Raw genomic sequence first — 26152 nt, 5'->3', positions numbered from 1 at the left:
AAGTATTGGGTTCGGGACACACAACGAGCCTTGACAAATGTATTTGAGTGCCCATTTTTGAGCCAGGAAGGGAAGAAGAAGAAACCATTTTTTCCTCATGAAACTATTAATGACTATCAATATCAAAGCAGCACTATTACCTGTCCACCTTTGGGTTGGTGCTTAAGGTTGGCGGTGGATCCAATCTTCGACTTGACATTCGTGAGGTCCGGCAGCGGCTGGTTGAGAACCTTCAACTGCCGCTGGGCCGAAGACGGCGACTTGGGCGGGGTGCGGATGATGGCAACCTTCTTCTCCTGCAGAACGCTGAAGGACTTGGGCGTGTGGCTGCCAGGGGTGCGCGAGCCGGGCGTGCGCGAGTAACTGGGGGGGGTGCCGGGAGTCACGGCGGAGGATCCAGGGGTGGAGGCGCCGCTGCGGGCCGACCAGGAACGTGCCGAGTCCGTGCCTGCAAATGGAAGAAAGTTGAGAATTGGAGAATTGCCCTTTGGAGAGCGCAAGTCAAAAGATATGCGTGAGATGATGGCGATGGTCAGGACACGGGGATTGGATTTCTCTTTTGATATTCGCAAAATAATATCCAGGTTACTGACATCATTCATCGAGGACTGTATATGATCATATCTTATATAAAACCCCTAATAAGAAATTAGGGTTAACAGTAAACATAATTTACAGCGTGTGAGTCAATGGATGTTGCGAAGAAAGTTGTGATGATGCTAAAAGGAGCGCTAGCTGCCATTACTAGGGCCCCTCCCAGACCTGCAGTCGGCCTTGGCCTCGGTGTTGATGGCTAAAGGAGAGGGAAGGCGGGGGTGAGGGGGGGGGGGGATGATGGGATGGCTACATATGGTGAGTGGTCACTTAGACCACTACATATTTTACATGAGAAACATCTCACCCACGCAAAAAATGTCACAAAAAGTACTGTTTTCATCATGAAATAGTCGTGATCGTGTCTCAATAACGGACTGACTCGGGTAAATTTGCCCCCCCCCCCCCCCACCCAATTTCACGGGGCAGCCGTTTTGCCACGAGCTGTCGGCTGAAAATGACATCACAGTGCCTAAAGGCTCAGCTTGCGAACGTCACATGAACAAACCCAGAAAAACAGGTGGGCCGTGATTGGTTGTTAACGGCCGACTGCAAGTAGCAGTCCAAAGCAAAATGGCCGCCGCCCCCCTGAGATGGATGAAACGGCTGCATTAAGCTGCTCAATTCATATTCCACAAACACTAGATTAATTAGAATGTCGTGTGCAGACAAGTGAGATTAGATAACATTCTGCAGACCACGAGAGGATTTCGCAAAAGACATAATTATGTGGCAGCCAATCGCTGAGTTTGACTGTTTGGAGAAGTCAAAGCAGATAAATGTGTATGGTTCACTTCCAACCACTTTGCAATGACAAATGATCAGTTACTGTAATTGGCCTTTTAGTTAATAACTCGGAGCTTTGTGTTCGAATACAAAGGCTCACATTTACTGACAAACGTTTGAGCAAATTGAGACGAAATATAATGTATTTTTTGTGACATTTGTCAAATGTAAAATGTGCCTCGGCTCAATGAAGGTTGCGAAACATTGGCGTAGCTTACAGGTTGGCCTGCTGGGGGTGCTGTTGTCTTCTTGTTCAGCCGCAGGAAGGTGGCGGGTCAGTGACTTGGATGGCCTGGGGAGGGATGACCTCTTCTCTGGACTACGGTATGTTCGCTCCTGAATGCAAAAAAAACCCCCAAAAAGTCGGTTATATTGCGTATATGCGTCTGCGCATTTTCACAGGTTTTTTTTTTTTGGTTTTTTTTAACCTTCTCTACCTGAAGGGGAGGGCGGGAGCATGCAGAGGAGGGCCGGGCCTCACTGAGCACCGCCTCCACCTGGGGGCTCCGTTTAAGGCTACATGCAGAGTCAGGCCGTGGCGATTGCTGATCGGATGAAGCCTGGCTCTGCAACGCCATTTTTAACTGAACAGGTCGTGTGGGGCTCTGGGCGGCGTCCACGACAAGACGGAGCCAGACAGACGGTGATGTGGCAGACAGACAGATGGAGAAATTATAACGTGACATGGGATGCAGATGATATGAAATGTGGCTATTCCTGTTTTTATTTTTTTTTTTATATCATGAAGTTGGCAGTCAGAAATTTTGCATATTGACTTTAGTTCAGACCACACCGTCAATGTGACGACTTTTCTTAAAATTGGAGTATATTGGCTGATGCAACTCAAATTTGTAATATTAGCAATATTCGTGTATGCCTGCTTTCTTTGAGTACAAGGCAAGAAAAGACGGTATAAAAAAAAAAGTGCGTGCTGCACATCTGATTTCTATACTTACGGATTTTCTCTGTCGGGACAGATGCAAGGACAAAGGCTGGCATGCAAGACACAATGAGAGACTCAAATGCAACCATGCAGTAGTGGGGGGGGGGGGGGGGGGAAATAATGATTTTTTTTTTTTTTTTCATGCAATACACACAGCAAAAAGGCTTCTGTGTTACTTACGCTGGGTCTCTCCCTGGACTGGTGGACGCTTAAAGGCTGGGAGCTTTCTACACCTGTGGAGGGAGGGGGGGGGGGGGGGAGTGATGCTTTAATGACAGATGTTAAACAGCAAAGAGAGTCGCTTGGGAGTGGAGGGTTTCACGTATTTGATTCACTTGCACCTTTGAATCTTAATAAAGATTTATTTGCGTAGTGATGCAACAGCAGGAAATCCACAGCGCGGTCAACGTCAAGGTCAAAAACAAGCGAAACAGCAAAACAAACCATAGCAACATGAAAACGACAACGTCGTTTAAATATGAAGCAGAGCAAGGACAAGTCCCCAAAAATAAAAAACAACAAAAAGCATAAGATGAAAGGCCCACAAATGGACGTTTGTCACGAAGCTGAGCAGCGCGTGATGTTTGCCAGCCACATTGCAACTGCTTAAAGTCTTTAGGAAAAAAAAAAAAAAAAGCCACCAATAGAGAGAGAGAGCAGTCATCAACATCCCCATGGCCTAAATTGCGTTAGTACACGTTTTAGGCTTCACGGCCGGAGCACCATATCATCACCTCGGCCCATTTGAAACAAAAAGCCATTGCCATTTGCAGCAGTTGCACTCTCTCTATCCATGGTGCGAAATCCTGGCGGCAAGTGTTCACCTGCGGCTTTGCGTCTAGCAGGAGTGCGAAGCGGAGCTGGCCGAGGGTGCCTGGCCGCAGCTTTGGTTACACTTTTTCGACTCTGGTGGGCCGAGACCTTATTCTGGTCCGCCCTGCGCACGACGCCTACTAGCAAAGAGGAGAGACGACAAGGTTAGCCACATCGCGAAACTCGCATTGCGCAATGCGGTTGCCGCGGCGTCGCCGGCACGAACGAAGGGCATGAAGACAAACGTGGGCGATTTGTAAACCTTTTTTCTTCTTCGTCTCCTCTTTTGGGCGGAAGCTGGCAACTTTGCGTGACACTTTACTCCCTCTGGCGGGGACGCGTTTAGAGGGCGTGTCAAGCGCGAGTACGCCGTGGGTGGCGCGCTGGGTTGGCGGAAGGGCTCTGATTTGCTTTGCGGTGATACTTTTGTCAACATCTGCAGTGGAAAGACATCAAAAGAGGAACCCATTCTTTCAAACGGCGTGCTTTTCAGATATACAAACAATTACAGTGGAACCTCCCCAAGCCAAATTCAGAATTCAACCAATATCCTGGGGACTTGCTGCTAGCGATAGACCGGCGTCGCCGATATCTTTGACCAACATCGGTATCGGCCTTTTTTAAAAAAAAATCTAATGGCTGATAAAAGGTAAATATAACACCATTTTAATCTCAGGGCATTATTTATTTATATTTTCAGTTCACTTCATAAGAGATGCTGCTGACCCTAGAAACCTTCTGGACTATTTGTTTTTATTCAACATTAAAACAATGGGAATGGAAAAAAAATAAAAAATAAATTAAAAAAATAAAAAATAAATAAAAAAGCAATGATGATGACATTTCCGAATGAACAATACTGAGCTCTAAAAAGAGAAGAAAAAAAAAAGGGAATGGGAAAGTTTGAGATTTCAGGTATTTTAAAATTTGGGGAAAAAAATATTTACTGTAGAAAACTATAGAGCGCTATGGTATTTACTTGTGTAAGTTTCCATGTAACTTTTTACGACGTACTGATAACCTTGGGAGCTCCCTGAACATTTAATTAGAAATGTAAAAGGATTGTCTATTGTCTAAAGATAAAAAAAAAAATCGACATTTTGAAAAGTCCGAAAAATTGTTAGATAAACCTGCTGTTAAGACATTACAACAAAGTCAAGATTGGCACCCCAATATTTCCCCCCCCCCCCCCCCTCCTTCTACTGAAAATGAATTGCGGCACCAAATATTGGTTATCGGCCTCCTTGACTACTAATCATCGGCCTATCTCTACTTTATGGCCCAAAAGTCGCAGAAAACGTGACCGTTTGCATGATGTCAATGTCTCGCATCAATATGCACATTGAACACTTTCATAGTTGAGGCGCATTATTTTAATGACATTTTACAGTGCTTAACTTCCTCTCAGGTGGAATGTGGCAGTTTATTAGAACGTCTACCTCGGAGTTATGAAGTTGGGGGTTCGAATCTGGGCTCTGGCCTTCCTGTGCGGAGCACGCATAATTCTCCCTTGCTCATAAAAGGTTTTGAGTGGACCTCTGTCCGGTTGAACAGTTGAACTCTTTACTGGATGCCAGAAAGATCGAGTACACAGCTGTGGAGGCTTTTTTTTCTGCTGGATGAAGAAGAAGGTCTAATCTGTCCAAAATGCTTCCACCGGGGTTTGGGGGCGTCTCGGCTTATCCCATGTGACAATGAGTAACCCTGTGTCTTAACCGGGTTCAACTAGATACTGTATGCGTGCCGGAGTGCAGATAGATGGGAAAATGCAGAGCCAGGACAGGTCGCAGCGACACAACACCTTCGCTCAAGTCACCTATCTAATCTTTTTATTTTTTTTATTTTTTTATTTATTTATTTTTATTTTTTTTATTATTATTATTATTTTTTTATTATTATTATTTTTTTTTTATATATATAGATGGGAAAATGCAGAGCCAGGACAGGTCGCAGCGACACAACACCTTCGCTCAAGTCACCGATCTAATCTTTTTTTTTTCTTTTTTTTTTTAAATTTTTTTTTATTATTATTATTATTATTTTTTTATTTATTTTTTTTCTTTTTTTTAATTTTTATTTTTAGTTTATTTTTTATTTTATATATATATTTTTTAAGTCACCTATCTAATCATGTACGCCAAAGAGGTCTAATCGCTTCCATCGAGTTTTATTTTGATGGGCCTTTAAAAAGCGGTTGTTTTTACAAGGCTGCGCTGAGATTGTACAACTGATACGTTAAAAAAAAAAAAAAAAAAAGCCTGTCCAGGTAAAAACTATAGTGTGTATTCTGACTGGAGGTCGTCCATGGTCTGTTTTGACCTTAGAGGTTCCACTGTATGTCATGAACTCTTATTGTGTACCTTTGGAATCAATCCAGCTACTGTCTGTGTCACAGATGGAGACTTCCACCGGAGCGTCATCATTTGGATTTTGACCGGCGTCTTCTACCTTCTGATCCATCCTCACAGAGGACCTTTCATCCCGCGTGCCGGTCTTCCTCTCCTCTTCCGCGTCACCCGCCTGCTCTTGCAGCGGTGCGTCGTCGTCGTCATCATCGGAGCTTGCAATGTGGCTGCAAAAATGGCTGGTCGGTCGCCCAACAGTGCAGCTTTCCTGGGGCACCCGGCCCGCTTTCGGCGGTTGTGGCTCATCCCGATCCACTTTGGGGAGCGCGGGCCCGTCAGCGTCGACCTCCATGTCATCCTCTTCTTCCACTTGTGCTTGAGGTATAATTATGACTGGAGCGGGAAATTGTGGCTTCAGTGAGCTTTCCTGCAAGTACAATGTACTTATTCCATCAGAGGGCTTTCGGACTTTGGGGATCTCTTCCTTTGCTCTTGTTTCCGACCTTGCAGGTGTGCTGGGACCACTGAGCAACTTCTTGCAATCTTTTTCCTCTTCAGGTTCCGCTATCTGCTCTTTGTTATTCCCGCCAGGCTCACTTTTTGCTACGGTCTCATCGGAGAGATCTCCTGCCTTCTTCCCAGAAAGCTGTGGTTCTTCAGACATACGGTCCAAGCTTTTGGGTGAGGTAAGAGTCAGGGGGACCCCACTTTGAGTTTCTGTCGATGCAAATACGAAGGGTCTGTCTGGTGGGACAGGAGAGGCTTCTCTTGAAGGGTCTTTTTCAATGTCTACTTCAGGAATTGTTTGTATTTTCATGTCACCGGGTCGACCGCTCCCCAAATGAAACTCGGTCAGTCTGTCTTTTGGACTAGTCATTGGGATTCTCAGGCGATCCGGTTTCTTTCCACTCGTCACAGCCTTTTCCAGCATCTTTGCCCGTGAAGGTGATCTTTGCGATATTCCACGATTAGTTGCTTTATTATCTTGTAATTTTGGATCATCTTTAACTTCAGCAGCTCCAAGGTCGTCTACTTGAAAATCCACCGCGGGGAAACAAGGGTAAGAACAGTCCTCGGGACTGGGCTTGTCAGCAGGAGAAGGCATGGGTCCGGGGTACTCGTTCAAGACACCGAAGCCCGGCAGGTCCTCCAGCTGTCTTTCCTCACCCACCAGTATTAAAGTCTGCTCTCCAAGGGTGAGCTTGGCTAGAGACCTCCCCACCAGAGAAGCCGCATCGGAGGGCGCGGACTTCGGTCTAACGTCAACCGCCTCAATCTTCGGCAGGGAAGGATGAGGGAGGATGCTTGGCGGGTTCAAGGTTTCGCAGTCGGTGCTGGCGTTCTCATCAGAAGTTAAAAAGGTGTCCTTCTCAGCGATGGAGGCAGATGAAGGCATCGCGGAGGAGCGGCTCTCCGCAGGTTTGCTCAAGGTTCCAGTTACTGGGCACAAACTTTCAGAAAAGCTTCTTGACTTCTGCCGCTTTGCTTCATCTGCACGAGCCTCCGTTTCTGATGTTGTGACAATCTCAAAGTAGGCTTTCGAGCCCGAGCCCGCAAACGCATCAGCCTTCATCTCGGCACCACATCCTGGAACCGATTCGATCGCTAAGACAGTTTTGTCTCGATTGTCCTCTTCTGCCTCCTTTGTTGCAAAGCCACAGGACTCCACTCTGGTCTTCTCTGAAAGTTTGGAGACACTGTACAGCTTTTTGTGTGGAGTCATGTTAACGAGAAACAAATCTGGGCAACAACCGCCAAGCCAAGGCCGTGTGCACACAGAAGCATGACGGCTCCAAACGCACGTCGCGTTGCAACGGGAAAGTCACAGCGGCTGCGCTCACGTGCACAACTGAAATGAAGGCATGAGTTGAATGATGTCGGATGAGCAAAAAGTAAGGGAGCGCAAATATTATTGAATTCCTATTGCTGTGCATGTGAGTGGATGGAAAGGTCAAGCTTTGTACTTGATTTTAATTACTATTATTACTATTATGTGTTCTTACAGAATCCATTTGCTTCTTTTCATTCCATAAAGATTGCTTATTTCAGGTTCAGGTTTGTGCACCAACCGAAATGTCACTCGCTTCCTAACATTCTGGAATGAAACAAAGACAAAACAATGGTCGATCAATAAGCACCTTATTGTAAATATGAGCGTTTAATGTCGCCAAAGAAAACATCCAATTAGTGTTTCTCAGCCAGACAGACGCCATCACACAGACCGTTCCGTTCCGTCTTCAATTCCGCTTATCCGGGGTCGGGTCGCGGGGGCAGCAGCTTTAGCAGGGAAGCCCAGACTTCCCTCTCCCCAGCCACTTCAGCCAGCTCCTCCGACGGGATCCCAAGGCATTCCCAGGCCAGCCGTGAGACGTAGTCTCTCCAGCGTGTCCCGGGTCGTCCCCGGGGCCTCCCGCCGGTAGGACATGCCCGGAACACCTCCCCAGGGAGGCGCCCGGGAGGCATCCGAACCAGATGCCCCAGCCACCTCAACTGGTTCCTCAACTGGTGACCGTTCCGTTCCGTCTTCAATTCCGCTTATCCGGGGTCGGGTCGCGGGGGCAGCAGCTTTAGCAGGGAAGCCCAGACTTCCCTCTCCCCAGCCACTTCAGCCAGCTCCTCCGACGGGATCCCAAGGCGTTCCCAGGCCAGCCGTGAGACGTAGTCTCTCCAGCGTGTCCTGGGTCGTCCCCGGGGCCTCCCGCCGGTAGGACATGCCCGGAACACCTCCCCAGGGAGGCGCCCGGGAGGCATCCGAACCAGATGCCCCAGCCACCTCAACTGGTTCCTCAACTGGTGACCGTTCCGTTCCGTCTTCAATTCCGCTTATCCGGGGTCGGGTCGCGGGGGCAGCAGCTTTAGCAGGGAAGCCCAGACTTCCCTCTCCCCAGCCACTTCAGCCAGCTCCTCCGACGGGATCCCAAGGCGTTCCCAGGCCAGCCGTGAGACGTAGTCTCTCCAGCGTGTCCTGGGTCGTCACCCGGGGCCTCCCGCCGGTAGGACATGCCCGGAACACCTCCCCAGGGAGGCGCCCGGGAGGCATCCGAACCAGATGCCCCAGCCACCTCAACTGGTTCCTCTCAACGTGGAGGAGTAGCGGCTCGACGCTGAGTCCCTCCCGAATGACCGAGCTTCCCACCCTCTCTCGAAGGGAGAGTCCGGCTACCCTGCGGAGGAAACTCATTTCGGCCGCTTGTATCCGGGATCTCGTCTCACACAGACCGTTGGATCTTATAAATCTCTTCAACAATTTACACAACACAACTAGAGGTTTTTTCTACATGACACTATTGCAAAGAATTCCTAACATCTATCATTTCAACAACAAAAAAAAAAACACTATTATTATATACTGAAGTACTAGAAAGTAGTGTGCGTTACATGAATTGGCGTTAAAGTTTCTGCCAGGCCATGAAGGCATTTGAATGTAATTCTTTATTTTTTATTTTTATTATTTTTATTTTTTTTATTTTTTATTTTTTTTATTTGAATGTAATTCTATGAGCAAGCGTACGAATGCGATTGGATAAACGAGTTGCCGGGCGTGGCCTGAGTACCGAAGTCGACGAGGAGGGTGAACGAGCACGCTTGTGTTTGAAATAATCAATGACTAAACCAAGTCGACTCGACGAGCATCACGTTAGTTTCTGACCACAAAAGAAAAAAGGAAAAAAAGAAGAAGAAGAAGAAGAAGAAGAAGAAGCCGTTCAACCGCGAGCAGATGCAGTTATTGGACTGCAACAATAGGAAGATGCAATCACCCGTTGCTTTAAGATGTAATGAAGATAACGACACGTTCAGGAAAAAAAACATTCACTACTGGTTTAGAAAGCAACGACGTGTCACCGTTCCTGCGACTGCACGGCAACAGTCCGCACAAACACACACACGTATAGTGTGATCAATGCTAATTGCATTTGCAATGTAGCTGGCAACACACAAAAGTACAGCCATCGTCAACCGACACACGGTTGATGCGATCGTCCGGCAACAGCACGTATGAAGAAAACACACGATGAGGATGCGAAAAGGGCGACAAAGCTGCAGCAAGCAAAAAAAAAAAATGATGCGCGAGAAAATATTTTGTGCTTCAGTCACACACATGCGCTCGCACTCGCACTCGCACTCGCACTCGCACTCGCGTACAGGAGGAGCGGCCCCCGTTGCACGTTGCACCTTGACAAACCTTTTGCTGAAGGATCGAGCTCCCTCTGACGACTTCCTCCATTGAGCCCTTCGGACGTCTGCGCTTGCTCGCAGCCCAAAACCTGCGCTTCTGCTACCAAATCTTTCTGCTCTAACAGCGGCGTGCCGCCTTGCTCAAATGTCACTTCCTCCTGGCAACCAGCAACTTCATCATCCTCCTCCTCCTCCTCCTCATCCTCATCATCCTCATCCCGCTGTTGCTCCTCCGCAGAGAAAGCACTGACGGGCTCGACTTTATCTTCTCAAACAAGGGATTCGGGGCGGGGTGGGTGAGACATGGAGGGAAATGGGCTTACATGGGTTCACAAGACATTTGGATCGACAGTGGAGATGCATGTGACGCAATCAACCGACCTTCCGTCCGAGGAAAAACTAGCGGGTACTGAGAATATCTTGCGTAGAATATGGGGAAGTCAACCCAATTTGTTGGTATTGACAATATGTTCTATGCAGCCCTACTGGTCGAAAACGGTATTGTGGTTAGTTAGGCAGCAAAATCCAGCCATTTTTTTTAATCAATATCAGAAGGCGGCCATTTTGTGGAAATGACATCATCCTTGCTCAGGTTTCAGGTAACAACAAATGACATCTTAGCTTCAGAAAACAGGTTAGCTGTGATTAGTTGTTGCCTGAGCAACAGTGATGTCATCTTCGGTCGTCAGCAAGTGGCAAAATGGCCGCCCACTGAGATGGAGAAAAATGTTAAAAGTCTTATTCCACAAATGTAATATCAATCAGAATGTCATGTTTAGACTCGTGAGGTCACATATAATTGCCAAGAAATGTTGAAGGTTGACTTCCCCTTTAAATGTGTGTTAAAAGAAGTTTAAAAAACTTTATTGTAGGATGTTAAAATTAACGAAGATTGTCTCTTCTGTGAAGTTTGCATATTATCTCTCTTTCTCACACGTATTTTATTTTTTTTTTTAAATGTTAGCTTGAATGGCAACTCTAAATTGTCCTTAGGTGTGATTGTGAGAGCGCAAGATAGCAGATTCGGGTGATCGCACGACAACATGCCACATGAAAACAGTCGGGAAAATCTGTGACTTTGTCCCGGAGACGCTGATGGCGCCACATGAGGAAAAAGCTGACCAATGGGATGAGTTGCGTCAAACGGACCAAATTGCAAACATCTCGGGTTCGACATGACGCAGACGAAGAGCGCGTCGGTCGTCGATAAGAGCAAAAGAGGACGAGTGGCCGACTTCGTATCTGTGTTCTTGTGCTTCCGTTTTCCTCTCGCCACCATTCGCGCCAACCACGCGGATGGTTCGAGTAGCCCGGAAGTGTGCATTGGGTGTACCTTTTGCCGCTGGCCCCATCTGCTCAGCGGACGGAGAGGGAGGAGGGGAGGGAGGCAAATTGGCTGAGTCATCCACTGTGGGGGGAGAGAGAGAGACACACACACTGACAAGACATGGACGGGAGGACGAAACAAAACGAAAAAGGTTGCGCTGAGGTGCGAGCGCGAACGTTCTCTCGCTTTCTACGAGCGCGTGACGCGAGTGGCTTGACGTCAGTCACGGCACGACACAACCAAGCACATGTAGCCACACAGGCACAGATCCAACGGAAGGGTGCGAACACATCACCTTCGTACCTGGTGTGGCGGGATGCGCAGCTGCCGCGCCGTGGAATCCGTTCGCCTGATAGCTGCGGGCCGAGTAGCCGTTCTCGCCGTTCTCGCGGCCGTTGGAGGCCCAGTGCTCATCTGGCTGCCGACTGTCTGCCATGCCTGCCTGCCTGCTGGGACACCGGGGGGGGGGGGGGGGATGGTCCACCTGCAAAAAGGGACAACGGCTTGATTGGCACGCGGGAGAATAAGCTTCAACTTCAAAAATTGCGCAGAAATTGCTTCCATTTCTCCTCGTCTGCTTATTTGCTTGCCATTGACTCGATCTCACACTCTAAAAAAAGTTGGGTCAAAAATAACCATCCTCTACTAGACATGTAAACCCAACTGGGTGTGTGTGTGTGTGTGTGTGAGAAGTAACTTTGTATGGGATTTCTCTCACTTATTTACTTGTGATCATTTCATTTCATTACATGTTGATCACGTTTTTGCAGCTTTTGATGACCCTCTAATTATAGATTTTTTTAAGTTACTATAACACGATTATATTTTTAAATTTATATTCTATTTTTAAAAATGAACTTAAGTCTGCATGTGTGTGATGAGCAACACAAATATACATTCAATAATCAGTGAAATAATCAAATCAATGGAGTTAACTGATGAACATTTTTTTTTTTTTTTTAAGTTTAATAATTGCGCAGAAATTGCTTCCATTTCTCCTCGTCTGCTTATTTGCTTGCCATTGACTCGATCTCACGCTCTAAAAAAAGTTGGGTCAAAAATAACCATCCTCTACTTGGGTCTATTTGACCCAACTTTGAGTCAAGAAACGGGTCTTTTAGTGTAAAACAACTCATAAATATTGGTCAGATCCGCTACTTGGGTTAAAAAAAATAAATGTTAAAAAAGTATATTTTGTATAAAACAACCCAGAAAGTGGATCAGTCCATTTTTTTTAAATGATCCATAATTGGGTTATTTTTGACCCAACTGTTTCTGGGGACAACTTGAAGATTTGGATTGATGACTTTGCGCCAATCTCCAATACTCCATTTTTCAATTCAATAAAAAAAAAAAAAAAACATTCTTTAAAAGAAAAATAAATAAAAGGGGACAGAAAAAAGTTTTTTGTTTAAATAATAATAATATCTGTCTCTAATCAACACACACAAATTAAAAGAAATTAGTCAACACAAAATATATGACAGAAAACAGTCAGTAGCAATTAAACAAAAATAATTAAATAGAATGATCTTGTACGAATTATATTTTTCCAGAAATCGTGTTTTTATAAATTTTTTAACAAATGCAAATAGACTGAAATTATTTTGTTTTATAATCCAGATTGTTCCACAAACTGACACCTTGAGTTGAAATACATCGTTCTTTTTGTTTTGTTCTGCATTTAGGTTTGGAAAAAAATATCTGTACCTCCTAATTTGTACTCGCGTTCCCTTTTTTTTTTTTTTCTTCAAAATTCGATTTGCATGTTAATTGGTAAGATCCCATGATGGGCATTATACATTATTTTAAGGCGGTTAAACTCCATCAATTCATTCCATTTGAAACTTTTAAGTTGTATAAATATCGGATTAGTGCGGTCTCTGCATCCACTCCCGAAAACGACACGATTGGCGCGTTTCTGTAAAAGAAAGAAGCTCAAATGCAAGACAGACACAGTCAGCAAAAACTCAACAATCGGCCGACAAAGTCAAAGCTCCTTGGAATGGATGTCGCGTTGGGAGATTCAGAAGCGGAAAGCTTCATCTACCGAGGAAGCAACTTCGACGAATCAGGAGGGACGTTAAGAATATAAACTGGCAAATCAAGGGCAGCCGGCTCAAGACTGATCTGGCATTCTTCTTTCCTTTTTTTATTTTTTTTATTTTATTTATTTATTTATTTATTTATTTATTTATTTATTTATTTTATTTTTTTCATTCTTCTTTCCTATCTTCAACACAACTTATTAAATAGGTTCGACTCTACGGGGATGAAACATGGACAGCCGTTACTAGACGATTCCAAACATTTATAAACTTTTGTTTACCAAGTATACTAAGAATACATTATCCAAGATTTTTGGAAAAGGATAGCCATAAAGCAGGAAAAACTGCTGAGTCACTAGTGCAGGCTATGACACACACAAAAACCAGCTTCCGAATACCACAAGGGCAGCAGCACTCGGGCCGGAACCCACAAGGGCGGAAGGAATCGGAGCCGTCCCAAGAAATACTTGGCAGCGGGACCCAGAGGCTGAAATCTAGAGGTTGGGCTAATACCCGGAGGAAAGAGGAGAGACCGGCGCAGAACTGGACTCGCTGGAGGAGTCTTGTTGGTGCTCCGTGTCCCAAAAGGGCAAACGGAAGTGCTTCCGTTTAAGCACCAGAGGGAACACCGCACCACTGAGATCAGCACTGAAACTTAAATGCTCGTTTTGTTTGAAAGAAAATATACATATATTATTGTCAAGAGTTATGTAATGACTTTTTTGTTTAATAGACTTCTCAGAATATATATATTTTTTATATCAGTGGCGAGTAGCTCTCACTTTACCACAAAATGGACAGTAGGGTTTGATTAATTGGTTTTTAAATGTAGCGGCACGGTGGCTGACTGGTTAGCACGCCCGCCTCCCAGTGCAAAGGTCGTGAGATCAAGTCCGGGCTTCGGCCTTCCTGGGTGGAGTTTGCATGTTCTCCCCGTGCTTGCGTGGGTTTTCTCCGGGTACTCCGGTTTCCTCCCACATTCCAAAAACACGCATGGCAGGTGAATTGGACACTCCAAATTGTCCATAGGTGCGATTGTGAGTATGGTTGTTCGTCTCTGTGTGCCCTGCGATTGGCTGGCAACCAGTTCAGGGTGTAACCCCGCCTACTGCCCGAAGCCAGCTGGGATAGGCTCCAGCAACCCCCGCGACCCTTGTGAGGACAAGCGCTACAGAAAATGGATGGATGGATGGATGGGTTTTGAAATGTAATTTTAAAACAATTCAGCGCAATACGTCTAATTTCATATTCACGGCCATTGTTGCAGTTCACTTTCATAAGCGGACATTTCTGTGTTACAAATAGTGGGGAAAAAAATCATCCAAGGCAAATGAAATAAATGATTCTGCCAATTGATGTTCTGGCTTACGCAAGTTTGTTTGACTTCCTTGCTTGAAAGGAAAGCTGAAAAATCAGCTGAACTGTATTTGTGGTTTATCAGAGGTACCTTAGTTTTGGCAGTTGTTTAAATGGGACCGATTACAATTTGAACACAAACACATCACCACTTAACATCTTTGCTGTTTTTATTTACTTCCCCTCTTATAATTTTTTTTTTGTAGTTGTAGAGATTATAGGTCACAATGGTGTTTATCTTGGTCTAATTATTATTATTTATTTATTTTTTTTAATGACAAAAACGTTGCATTTTAGACTTGACACCCACTATATGTGATTTTCAAAGCTTATGCATAACACAACATATGCAAATAATTGAACAACCCTCCACAAGTCAAAGTGTGAACGTGCATGAATCGGAGCAGATCAAACAAACACACACACACACACACACGTCGCGTACAGATAAGGAAGGCTGTTGTTATGGCAACCAGAGCGGCTCCCACAGCAAATGTTGCGAGATTGTCTCACCCGAGCCAAACCCAATTGGGCACAATTGACACAATGGCAGCCCCCAACATTGCAACAAGTAACGATCCAACCGTTATCACAGAAACATCAACAATATTGCGTCTTCTAACAGAGCTGGGGGATTTCAAAATCAAAATCAAAATCAAAATGAAGAACCTTTTTAGTGCACGTATCATTGAGACGGCACGAATCCGAAAATGTGTGCTTCCAAATTTGCGTAAGCAACAGCATGACCGTGCGCGCCGGTAAACATAGCAAGAACAATAAAAAAGCACACTCGGATGAGTCGTGAAAAGACTTTCAGATGAACTGCAACAAAACAACGAGAGCTTAAGCCGTGGGCGCAAATTCCCACAGATGCACTCGTAGGATTTGTGTCACGTTTGTTCCATGACAAAAGTTCTCGGTGCGACCATGATCGCTGCAGCGAAAAGAATAGAGCGCCTTCGTTGTCATTGTGTGGCACAGGAACAAAAAAAACTGCGGTGCCACGCCGAGTTTGGGTGATCGAAAAGGGAATAGAAAAATAAATAATATCCTTTCTCGGTCTCTCCTTTGGTCTCTTGAGGCCTCCCTGATTTTATGTTTTTTGGATTTGTTGGGGTCTGGATGTTTCTTGGGCTGGGGAGGAGTTCTGGTGGGGGGTGTCTTTGGTCGGTGCTGGATTTCACCTTCCTTGGTTTTCTTCGGTCCCCTCGGGTCTGCTGGTGTTCGGTTTAGGTGAACGGTATGAGATTTTTTTCTAATAGGTTTTCTGGTGAGCTAACAAATACACGCACGCACGCACGCACGCACGCACGCACGCACATACACATACTCACCCACACACACAAAAAAAAAAAAAAAATATATATATATATATATATATATATATATATTAAAAAATAAAAATAAAAATAAATAAATAAATAAAATAAAAAAAGAGCAATGATGATGACATTTCCGAATGAACAATACTGAGCTCTTAAAAAAATAATAAAAAAATAAAAAAAATAAAAAATAAAAAAAAATAATATCATAATAAACTCCATAGTAACAAGACAAAATGCTAGCTGTTGCCATGGAAGAAAAGGGTTTAGCTTAATATCGCTAACGTGACCTGATCTCAGGTGCCATTTTGGAAATCATCACGCTTAAATAAGCTCCCAACCTAATTCAGCAGACAGACCGACAGGCAGGTGTCCTCCTTTCGTGCCCCCCCCCCCCCCCCCCTGCTGTGCTCAACCTTACCTTCCTGCCCCGCCATATCCTTAATCCCAACCTCACCTCCCTCCCCCTCAACTCCGCCCTGATCTGGGTCACCCGTCATGCCTTCCACTAAGTGCTGCCGACATTGGAATGTCACCATCTATTTAGCCGGGAATCGCTGGCAGTGTGTCTCAGTAGGCCAACCTTGCTTTAATCCTGAATCCTGTGCATGTGTGTGCGTGTGTGTGCGCGCGGGGGTTTATGTCACATCATGGGGGAGCATTTTCTGGGTTTTTACCATCATTGTGGGGACCAAACCTCTTTTTGAGGGTCAAAACTTGGTTTTAGAGTTTAGGTTTGAATTAGGTTACGGTTGAGGTAAGGGTAAGGAAGGCAATTGTTTTTGATGGCCGGGGTTAGGGGGAGGGGCTAAGAAAGGCATTATGTCAATGAGATGTCCCCACTAGACATGTAAACCCAACTGTGTGTGTGTGTGTGAGAAGTAACTTTGTATGGGATTTCTTTCACTTATTTACTTGTGATCATTTCATTTCATTACATGTTGATCACGTTTTTGCAGCTTTTGATGACCCTCTAATTATAGATTTTTTTAAGTTACTATAACACGATTATATTTTTAAATTTATATTCTATTTTTAAAAATGAACTTAAGTCTGTATGTGTGTGATGAGCAACACAAATATACTTTCAATAATCAGTGAAATAATCAAAGCAATGGAGTTAACTGATGAACATTTTTTATTTTTTTTTTAAGTTTAATAATTGCGCAGAAATTGCTTCCATTTCTCCTCGTCTGCTTATTTGCTTGCCATTGACTCAATCTCACACTCTAAAAAAAGTTGGGTCAAAAATAACCATCCTCTACTTGGGTCTATTTGACCCAACTTTGAGTCAAGAAACGGGTCTTTTAGTGTAAAACAACTCATAAATATTGGTCAGATCCGCTACTTGGGTTAAAAAAATAAATGTTAAAAAAGTATATTTTGTATAAAACAACCCAGAAAGTGGATCAGTCCATTTTTTTTAAATGATCCATAATTGGGTTATTTTTGACCCAACTGTTTCTGGGGACAACTTGAAGATTTGGATTGATGACTTTGCGCCAATCTCCAATACTCCATTTTTCAATTCAATTAAAAAAAAAATAAAAAAAAATCTTTAAAAGAAAAAGAAATAAAAGGGGACAGAAAGAAGTTTTTTGTTTAAATAATAATAATATCTGTCTATATATGAACAGTTTTTTTTTGTTTTTTTTTGTAAGTTTAGAAGAATTAAGAGCATCCAAACAGGCAAATTAGGGCAGAATTGGATTGCTGTGGTGGCTGGTGGCTTCTGCCTGCAACGCCTTCCGGGCGCTTATTTGCCCCACCCACACTGATGTCAGCGTTCCCATGGTGATGCAAACCCAAAGGGAGGGAGGGGCTGTTGTGGTCAGCCGGGGATGCTGGCAAACCGAGAGCGATCTTTCGCCACGTTATGGATACGGAAATAGGTCACTGGATGCTCCGGGCCTCTTGCTGACAAATGGGAGGCCATCTATTTAAAATCCATCGATAAATATACTGACTGCTAGTATGCAGTTCCTTATTTTCATTTTGGATTCTTACGTGACGGGTGTGCTAAGGCAATATTGTGATTACTATTTTCCACATTTAGCACAGGAGCTTTTTCATTCCATTTTGACCATCTCGTGCTGCTTCTAACAGAAGTATTTAGTCACTCCGGCCATCATGATCATCCATGCTGACTGTTTACATTGCGCACTGCAGCCTTAATACGTAGACAGGGCCTTTAATTGATGCCCCCCCGCAATGCATGAGCCAAAACCCGCAGGGACTGTCAGGCTGGGAGCAAACGCATTGTTAGCATGTTAATTATAGACAAAAAAAAAACAAAAAAGGAGAAGGCACGGCTACGTTTTGCCACTCGCACGCGCACGTCGTTTCCTGCTGTGCAGCTAAAAGAAAAAGTTGTTAGACTGCAGGAAACGAGCACTTTCTGCTGGTCATAAATATCTTCTTGTTCTCCAAGCATGAGACCCCAACTTCCCGTCGCCATGAATGGCAGGACTAATCTGGTAGCCACTTAAATGAGTCATGGGAAAAGAGAGTGTGAAATATCCTGAGTCCAAGCAGTGCAACATATACCGTCTGGCAGCAGGCCATGCCCCCCCCCCCAACCCCCAACCCCCTCTAAGCAGACTTTGGTCCTGACCAAAATAACTTCAACTACGGGACAAAGTGAGAGAGCTCGTGCGAGACTTGCACGCTCCTGTGAGCGCGACTAAGATGTTGCCATCCTGATTTTTTATTTTTATTTATTTTTTTAATTTTTTTTTTTTTTTTTAAGAGCTCAGTATTGTTCATTCGAAAATGTCATCATCATTGCTCTTTTTTTTTTTTTTTTTTAAATATATATATATATATATATATATTTTTTTTTTTGTGTGTGTGTGTGTGGGTGAGTATGTGTATGTGCGTGCGTGCGTGCGTGCGTGCGTGCGTGTATTTGTTAGCTCACCAGAAAACCTATTAGAAAAAATCTCATACCGTTCACCTAAACCGAATACCGCCGTCAGGAGACCCGAGGAAGGACCAAAGAAAACCAAGGAAGGTGAAATCCAGCACCGACCAGACACCCCCCACCAGAACTCCTCCCCAGCCCAAGAAACATCCAGACCCCAACAAATCCAAAAAACATAAAATCAGGGAGGCCTCAAGAGACCAAAGGAGAGACCGAGAAAATGGATGTTGCCATCCTGATGACGAACACGTGCATTTCCTTAACAACAAATGGAGGGAATCCCTTCATGACAACATGTGACAAAACGCATATTAGTCGAGGCTCTTGGTGGAGGATAAGGAAGACGCCAGAAACGGCAAGTAAATGACACTCCCTCCAAAAGCTTTAGTGTAATTGCCTATAGATCGAAAAAAAAGGTGTGAAAAGACGACCATTTTTTTTTTTTTAATTAAATCAAGCTCCTTCACTCGCAGCTGCTAAGATGCGAGCACGCGGCTCAAAAAGCAAATACACTCGTCAGTGAACTTGCAATTCCGATGAGATACAACGCAGACCAGGTGGCATCCAAAAAAACAACGAAGCGGCGCGGGAGCTTACCAGACTCGAAGAGCTGCCTGCACCGACGATGCTGAAGCGTCTTGCCTGGATGGTCTCTAAGAGAGGGACGGAAAAAAAAGCAAGGAAATGCGTGTTTGGAAAGCGCTTGCAAGATCTCATCAACACAAAAACATGCGATTGGCGCGCTTGTTTTTGTTGCGCAATGTTGCACGGGCAAGTACTCTGACTGTCATACACAATTATGGTTCCAGTTAATAGACTTGAACTGCTAGCTAAATGCTAAATGTGTCTACAAAACTATCCATATATTCAGCACGTTGACATCATTTACCACAGCCAGACATTATTTACTGTAAATAGAATGTTGACTTTCAGTCTCGTTTGCCCGTTTTTTCCATGTTCAGCGGACTGTCGAGTTCACCGTGTGGCGAGCAGTTACAGTTTCTCTCTTCGATCGCCTTTTTTAGAACTCATCTGAACGCATCTCGCTCGATTGTAAAATAGATCAAATAGCTTATGAAACGGATTACAACGACAAACAACAACAACAAACGTCTCCGTGACTTTCAGCTTCAAGCCGAGCTTATCTTCCACATCGCGACTTCCAAAATGGCCCACACACACACACACAAAAAAAATAAAAAATAAATAAATAAAAAAATAAAAAATAAAAAAATAAAAGAGCAATGATGATGACATTTCCGAATGAACAATACTGAGCTCTTATAATAAAAAAAGAGAAAAAAATAAAAAAAATAAAATAAAATAAAATAAAAAATAAATAAATAAATAAATAAATAAAAGAGCAATGATGATGACATTTCCGAATGAACAATACTGAGCTCTTATAATAAAAAAAGAGAAAAAAAATAAAATAAAATAAAATAAAAATGGCGGACAAGCAAATTCCGCTCACATGATTAAAAAGGAGCTAAAACAAGGCTTCGTAACTGTCGTCTGAAGGGAAAGCGACATAACAACAATGGCTGACAAGCCTGACGAGTGACGACAATTGATGATCCTTTTACAAGAAGAGGACAGCTAGCCTTGCTCGCGCTTTTACTTTCACGACCGATTGTGGCAGAACTTCCTTTATACTGGGATACTTTCACAACTTTAGTGAAGGGATTTTGGGAGAGAGAAAAAAAAGACGTAATTGTTTACGCAGAGATGACAAGCGTCATCGCTCATCTCGCCAACGGCTAATGATCCACTGAACTTGAGTTGTTCCGATGATTGGTGAAGTTCTTGGAACTGCCCGTTGCGGCTGCGTTAACACCGATGATTTCAAAGCAGGGGTGCTCAAGTTGGGTCCTCGAGAGCCCCCTATCCAGCCTGTCTTCTATGTTTCTGTCAACTAACTCACCTGATTCAGGATCGTTATCAGGCTTCTGCAAAGCTAGCTGGTTAGCTGATCATTCGATTCAGCTGCGCTGCAGGAGGGAAACACGGAAAACAGGCTGGATAGGGGGCTCTCGAGGACCCAACTTGAGCACCCCTGATTTCAAAGCTTAAGGCTGATTTGCGCGTTTCCCCTCTTTTGGGATGTCGTGCACGGAGAATCCTGCTGCGGTTGACGGAGCGAATAGAAACAGGGACTCTGAAGAGCAAATAGTTTGGCTACAGCAAATATGTGCTCAACAAATATCCTGCCAGCTCATTATTGAATGCAAAAATAATTGCCTTTTTGCCGGAGCGTGTCATTTGTGAGCAAAGTCGTCCGCTGCATATTTGCTAGCCGATGCTGATAATGTCTTATCAGCTCCTCGTTAACTCGAAAGCGCCGTCTTTCAAGCTTCCCGGTTTGAAAGGTTAAACAAACACAAACATCCTCCCCGAGTCCCTGGGAAGGAAGAACGCTGATTTTTGCTCCAAGGCAGTTTTGACCTCCTGGAGCAAAAGCACACGAGGTCATGGGGGGGGGGGGGGGGGGGGGGCAAAATGCGGGGAGGCGGTTGGGGGGATTTTCGGGAACTGGCCTAATCCTCAGATTTGACTTGATCATTGGAGACACAGGAAATGAATCTGAGCAGCTTGATAAACCACCGCCTGCCAACGGGCACAATCCCGTGTGTTTTGTGGCGCAGCATTTTGATTTGAGCCGCGCTTCAAACCCGCGTTTTTGAAATTAAACATACTGCGCGTGAGATGATGAAAACAATCATATTGCACAAAAAACGATATTGCGCAATAAAGTACTCACAATATGTACTTAGTTAGAAATACAGATAACGTCTGTTAAAAAAAAAAAAAAAAGGAGAAGAAAGACTAGCACAGGTAAAAGTACTGATTCAACTCCTTGAGTAAAATTTGAAGCACAAGCACAATGGGGGGGGGGGGGGGGGGTATTTACACAAAACACTGTAGTTTCCCTCCTAATAGCTTTTCCATGCATATAATCATGACAATTGAATAAAATACACCTGCAGGCATGTTTTTAAAAAAAACTTTTTTTTTTTAGATTAGATACATTTTGAATGCCAGAAGCTTAAGATACAACACATTCGCCACAAATCATTCTTGGAGACAACAACATCAAACAATTCTCTTACATAAAGCCTTGGATAGTGAACATTTAGCTTTTATGAATCAGATACGTCTGTTGTCGCTAACGCTACCTGCTTCATGTTCCTCCACGTCACTGACGTTTCTGTTTTTCCCACATTGTAAAGACCCCAAGATCTCAATCAATCAAAATCTCAGTCGTGATTGACTCTACCTCTCGATATGATCCTTTTTTTTCTTCCTCATCGTGTCACCTGCATTGATGAAGTAAGCGGTACACAAATAATTAAAAGTGATCTATTTTTAAAAGTAGGGACTAAAAGTAAAAAGTCACCATAAAAATGAATATTCAAGTAAATGAAAAACAATAAAACAAACTTAATACTTGGTGACTTTTTACTATTAATGACCGACGTCATCCTCAGTGAGACACTTCGCCGGCGGCCATGAAAACACACCGCAAGCCGACACACCTTTGCACAACAGCCTCAAGTTGATTATGCGCTGCGCGTGCTCGACAGCAGTTCCGCTTTTCTCACGTGAACTCGCGGACTGGTGTGCTGTGTAAATATTAACCACGTTGGCGAATCTGGGGTTTGCAGCGAGAGGGGACAGGTGCAGGATTTCAGTCACATGACAGACCCGGATACAAGCGGCCAAAATGAGTTTCCTCCGCAGGGAAGCTCGGTCATTCGGGAGGGACTCAGCGTCGAGCCGCTACTCCTCCACGTTGAGAGGAACCAGTTGAGGTGGCTGGGGCATCTGGTTCGGATGCCTCCTGGGCGCCTCCCTGGGGAGGTGTTCCGGGCATGTCCTACCGGCGGGAGGCCCCGGGGACGACCCAGGACACGCTGGAGAGACGACGTCTCACGGCTGGCTTGGGAACGCCTTGGGATCCCGTCGTAGGAGCTGGCGGAAGTGGCTGGGGAGAGGGAAGTCTGGGCTTCCCTGCTAAAGCTGCTGCCCCCGCGACCAGACCCCGGATAAGCGGAATTGAAGACGGAACGGAACGGAGCGGAACGGAACGGACAGACCCAAGTCAACAAAGTTCAGGACTTGCTTGGATATGAAAGCCTCGACTTGACTTGGTATTGATGCGACTCAACTTGGACGGCGCTCTGAAGAGCATTACGTACGGAAAGACAAAACGGCGCCATGCAAAGGTTGACGACTCAAAAATAAGAGACGCAACCGCCATAACATCCAACTTTATCCGTCATTATAAAACCCACAAAGACATGCGGACGAAGTTACATCAGTTTAGCTCACCTGCTTGTCAAACATTAACCAAGCGTCGCGTCTGCTGCACATTCAGTTAATAAGACGATGGACTTGCAAATATCAGGGATGTGATTTGACCAAAGTGAAATTATCTGAAAATTTTAGCCGGGGGGGTCTGGGGGCCGCGGGCACCCAGCTCGGTCCGGAGCTCATGGGTTTTCCGTGTTTTTGAGTACTTTCAATGCACTCAGATGACAAAGAAACAGACAAAACAACAGCATAAATTTTCAATGTATATTGAACTATCCCATATAAAATTGCAGTTTTAGTCAACTCAAAATCAGTCACATTCAAAAACATTGGACTGCCTTTGCTTTTAAAAACTATCACTGAGAATATCATCATATATATTTACCATGCAATAAATCATTTAATCAATCATTCTTAATTTAATACATAATGCATAACAAAAACATAAAATACCTCATGCAGCAAACTCTGCTAAAAACACTAACACTAACTGACTAAGATCATAGTCAACATATTGAAAGCTGAAAAGTGCAAACATGCAGCATTCATTTGAGTTTGTGTCAATGATTAACCATGTTAAATATTTATGGCCATTTTTATTACGTTATAATATTTTCGAAAATTTGATTTCGATTAATTTGAAACGTTTACCACCGACCTCAAAATTCACGACTGTCAGCAACTGGTGCAGGTTCACGTCTCTCGATTACCGCTTCCGATTGTGATGTCAATAAGGGATGGACGCCGTAAAGTTTTGGAGTTTTCGACTTCCAGCGATGGAATAATTTGTTGTTCTTGACTGGAGTTCTTTCACGTGTTTTTTGCTCTTTGCGTGACTTTCGAGAGCTTTGAAAGCTCTCGCACCATCGTCAACGGTATCACGGCACCAAATGCAAAGCGCTTTCCCGGCACGATCGATCTTCCGAATAAAGTCACTGAACAAATTCGTCACAGTCTTCTTTCCGACATTTGCAGATATATCCTTCTCTAAGCAGTCCCATCGAAACTTGTTTTTTACGATCTTGTCAATTTCCTTAACTCGCGGAGCATCTTTGCGTTCGATCACGGACATCTTTCTTTAAACACCCGGCAAAAACGTCTGAGAAATGAACAATGCCTTTATAACAAGCGCGTTTATTGGTCAACACGGAGACTTCAGCCAATCGCAAGATCCGTTTCATTTCAGTTACGGAAACACTCAAATGGAATGCAGGTCGAGAGACAAAATCGGATTTTTTACCACTTAAAAAATCGTAACATTTTATTTTTGGAGATAAAAAAAAGCGGAATTCCGCGAATTAGCGGAAAAATCCCATCCCTGAAATATGACTCGCTCCCACCTCTTAAACGTCACGGTCTCACGCCAGCGACGCCTGCACTCGAGTACTGACTGACAGCAACAAGCAGCAATGTTGACTCCAAAACAACATCCCCCCCCTTGAGCGGGCTTGGCTGCGCGACAGCCACGCTTGACTCGTCGTCAATCTGCTGCTGCCCGCCAGCCGCCCCGCATGCCGTCATCGGCCTCTCGCCGCGTACGTCACTGTCGCCATTCCAAAATGTTGCATGCAGTAAAGAAAGACTATTGAGTCAGTACGAGTAATATTATATTTGATGTTGAAACTTTTACAGACTATTCGGGGTACGCTAACGATCTCAGTCCAATGCTAACAAATATATAAATACATCGACTAATGGGCATTTCCCAAAACGTGGGTCCATTTAGTGCAAGTCATAATGCTCAAAAGGTCATCAGAACACACACCAAAAAAGAGAAGAAAAAAAAAGAAAAAAGAAGGGGAAAAAAAATAAAAATAAAAAAAAAAGAACACACACCAAAAAAGAGAAAAAAAAAAAGAAAAAAGAAGGGGAAAAAAAATAAAAAATAAAAAAAAAGAACACACACCAAAAAAGAGAAAAAAAAAAAAGAAAAAAGAAGGGAAAAAAAAAAAAAAAAAAAAGAACACACACCAAAAAAGAGAAAAAAAAAAAAGAAAAAAGAAGGGGAAAAAATAAAAATAAAAAAAAACACACACCAAAAAAGAGAAAAAAAAAAAAAGGAAAAAGAAGGGGAAAAAAAATAAAAATAAAAAAAAGAACACACCAAAAAAGAGAAGAAAAAAAAAGAAAAAAGAAGGGGAAAAAAAAAAAAAAAAAAAGAACACACCAAAAAAGAGAAAAAAAAAAGAAAAAAGAAGGGGAAAAAAAATTAAAATAAAAAAAAAGAACACACACCAAAAAAGAGAAGAAAAAAAAAAAGAACACACACCAAAAAATGACAAATCAGACTCAATGCAACAGAAATGAAGGTGCATTGCAGTAAATGTTCACCTCTTAACCAGAATCTTACCATCAACCAGTGATTCTTTATTTCTGTATTTGAGGGCAGTTGGGGCGAGATGATGAAAACAAAAGGCGAGATGAAACGTGCAATGTAAACACAAATGGCTGCACAACCGGTATCGGGGGATGGGAGCCGCAGCGCGTCAAAGGCAGTAGGATTGCGGGCCACGTGAATTCAGCCCCGGGAAAAAAACGCTATCCAAGAACTTCCACAAGCGGATTTTATCCTCCCCTCAAGATTCACTTTTAAAGTTTGACACAAAACACGTGCAATGCGACTTGGAAGATTCAGCGGCGACAGTGAGCGGAACAAGGAACGCGCTGAATGATTGCTCTTGTCCTGAAGCTCATTTGCAGTCACGGCCCGAATGTGGCGGTGGCGGCGAGGGAAGAAGAGGCGGAGAAAACATGCGCGGAGGCTTTCGTCCAATGCTCATTTCATTCCGAGCACAGGAAATGAAATATATTCGTCTCTTTCGCCTCTTTTCCTTACAGGGTTACCGGCGCTGTGACATGAGGTCAAAGGTGACTGAAAAGGAGTCAAATATTTCATTAGTGCCAGTCAGTATGCGCCATGTCAGTGTTTCGCAACCTTTCATGAGAGCCAAGGAACATCAAATCCCACGACAAAAAAACACCCAGCAAAAAATACAGCTCATGTTTTTAAGCTTCTCGATTTACTCACAAACTGCAAAAAAAAAAAAAACTTTGAGAATCTTGGCCGACACGCTGAAGGAGACGACTCGGTTGCAATGCTCCCAGTGAGTCTCTGCTTCGGGCTCCATGCGGACAAGTCACATGAGGTTATTTGGCTTGCAAGTTCACGTTCTGTTTGCAAGTACTGACACCGACCCGCGTCACA

General features: G+C 44.0%; 1 protein-coding gene across 5 annotated transcripts in view; it reads right to left on the bottom strand.

Moving 5' to 3' along the window:
- Positions 1–26152, bottom strand: part of LOC147180151 (uncharacterized) — a 40978-nt gene that overhangs the window by 5863 nt on the left and 8963 nt on the right. For 2 of the 5 annotated variants that reach the window (XM_086068275.1, XM_086068276.1), the window contains exons 2-13: positions 19231–19286; positions 11288–11468; positions 10991–11065; positions 9665–9922; positions 5497–7161; positions 3399–3572; positions 3148–3276; positions 2504–2556; positions 2337–2372; positions 1818–1985; positions 1599–1716; positions 141–448 (exon numbers count right to left, since the gene is read on the bottom strand). In XM_086068275.1, coding sequence (XP_085924401.1) covers positions 141–448; positions 1599–1716; positions 1818–1985; positions 2337–2372; positions 2504–2556; positions 3148–3276; positions 3399–3572; positions 5497–7161; positions 9665–9922; positions 10991–11065; positions 11288–11420 — 3117 coding nt within the window. In that variant the 5' untranslated portion in view covers positions 11421–11468; positions 19231–19286. The remainder of the gene's footprint in view (positions 1–140; positions 449–1598; positions 1717–1817; positions 1986–2336; positions 2373–2503; positions 2557–3147; positions 3277–3398; positions 3573–5496; positions 7162–9664; positions 9923–10990; positions 11066–11287; positions 11469–19230; positions 19287–26152) is intronic. The other 3 variants (XM_086068273.1, XM_086068272.1, XM_086068274.1) reach the window with 3 other exon arrangements.

Source organism: Leptonotus elevatus, chromosome 2, assembly GCF_054856555.1.
Source record: "Leptonotus elevatus isolate MCC_2025b chromosome 2, RoL_Lele_1.0, whole genome shotgun sequence".
NCBI classification, from domain to species: Eukaryota; Metazoa; Chordata; class Actinopteri; order Syngnathiformes; family Syngnathidae; genus Leptonotus; species Leptonotus elevatus.
Note: the sequence above shows the minus strand (reverse complement) of the source record. Positions and strands in the feature narration are given on the sequence as shown.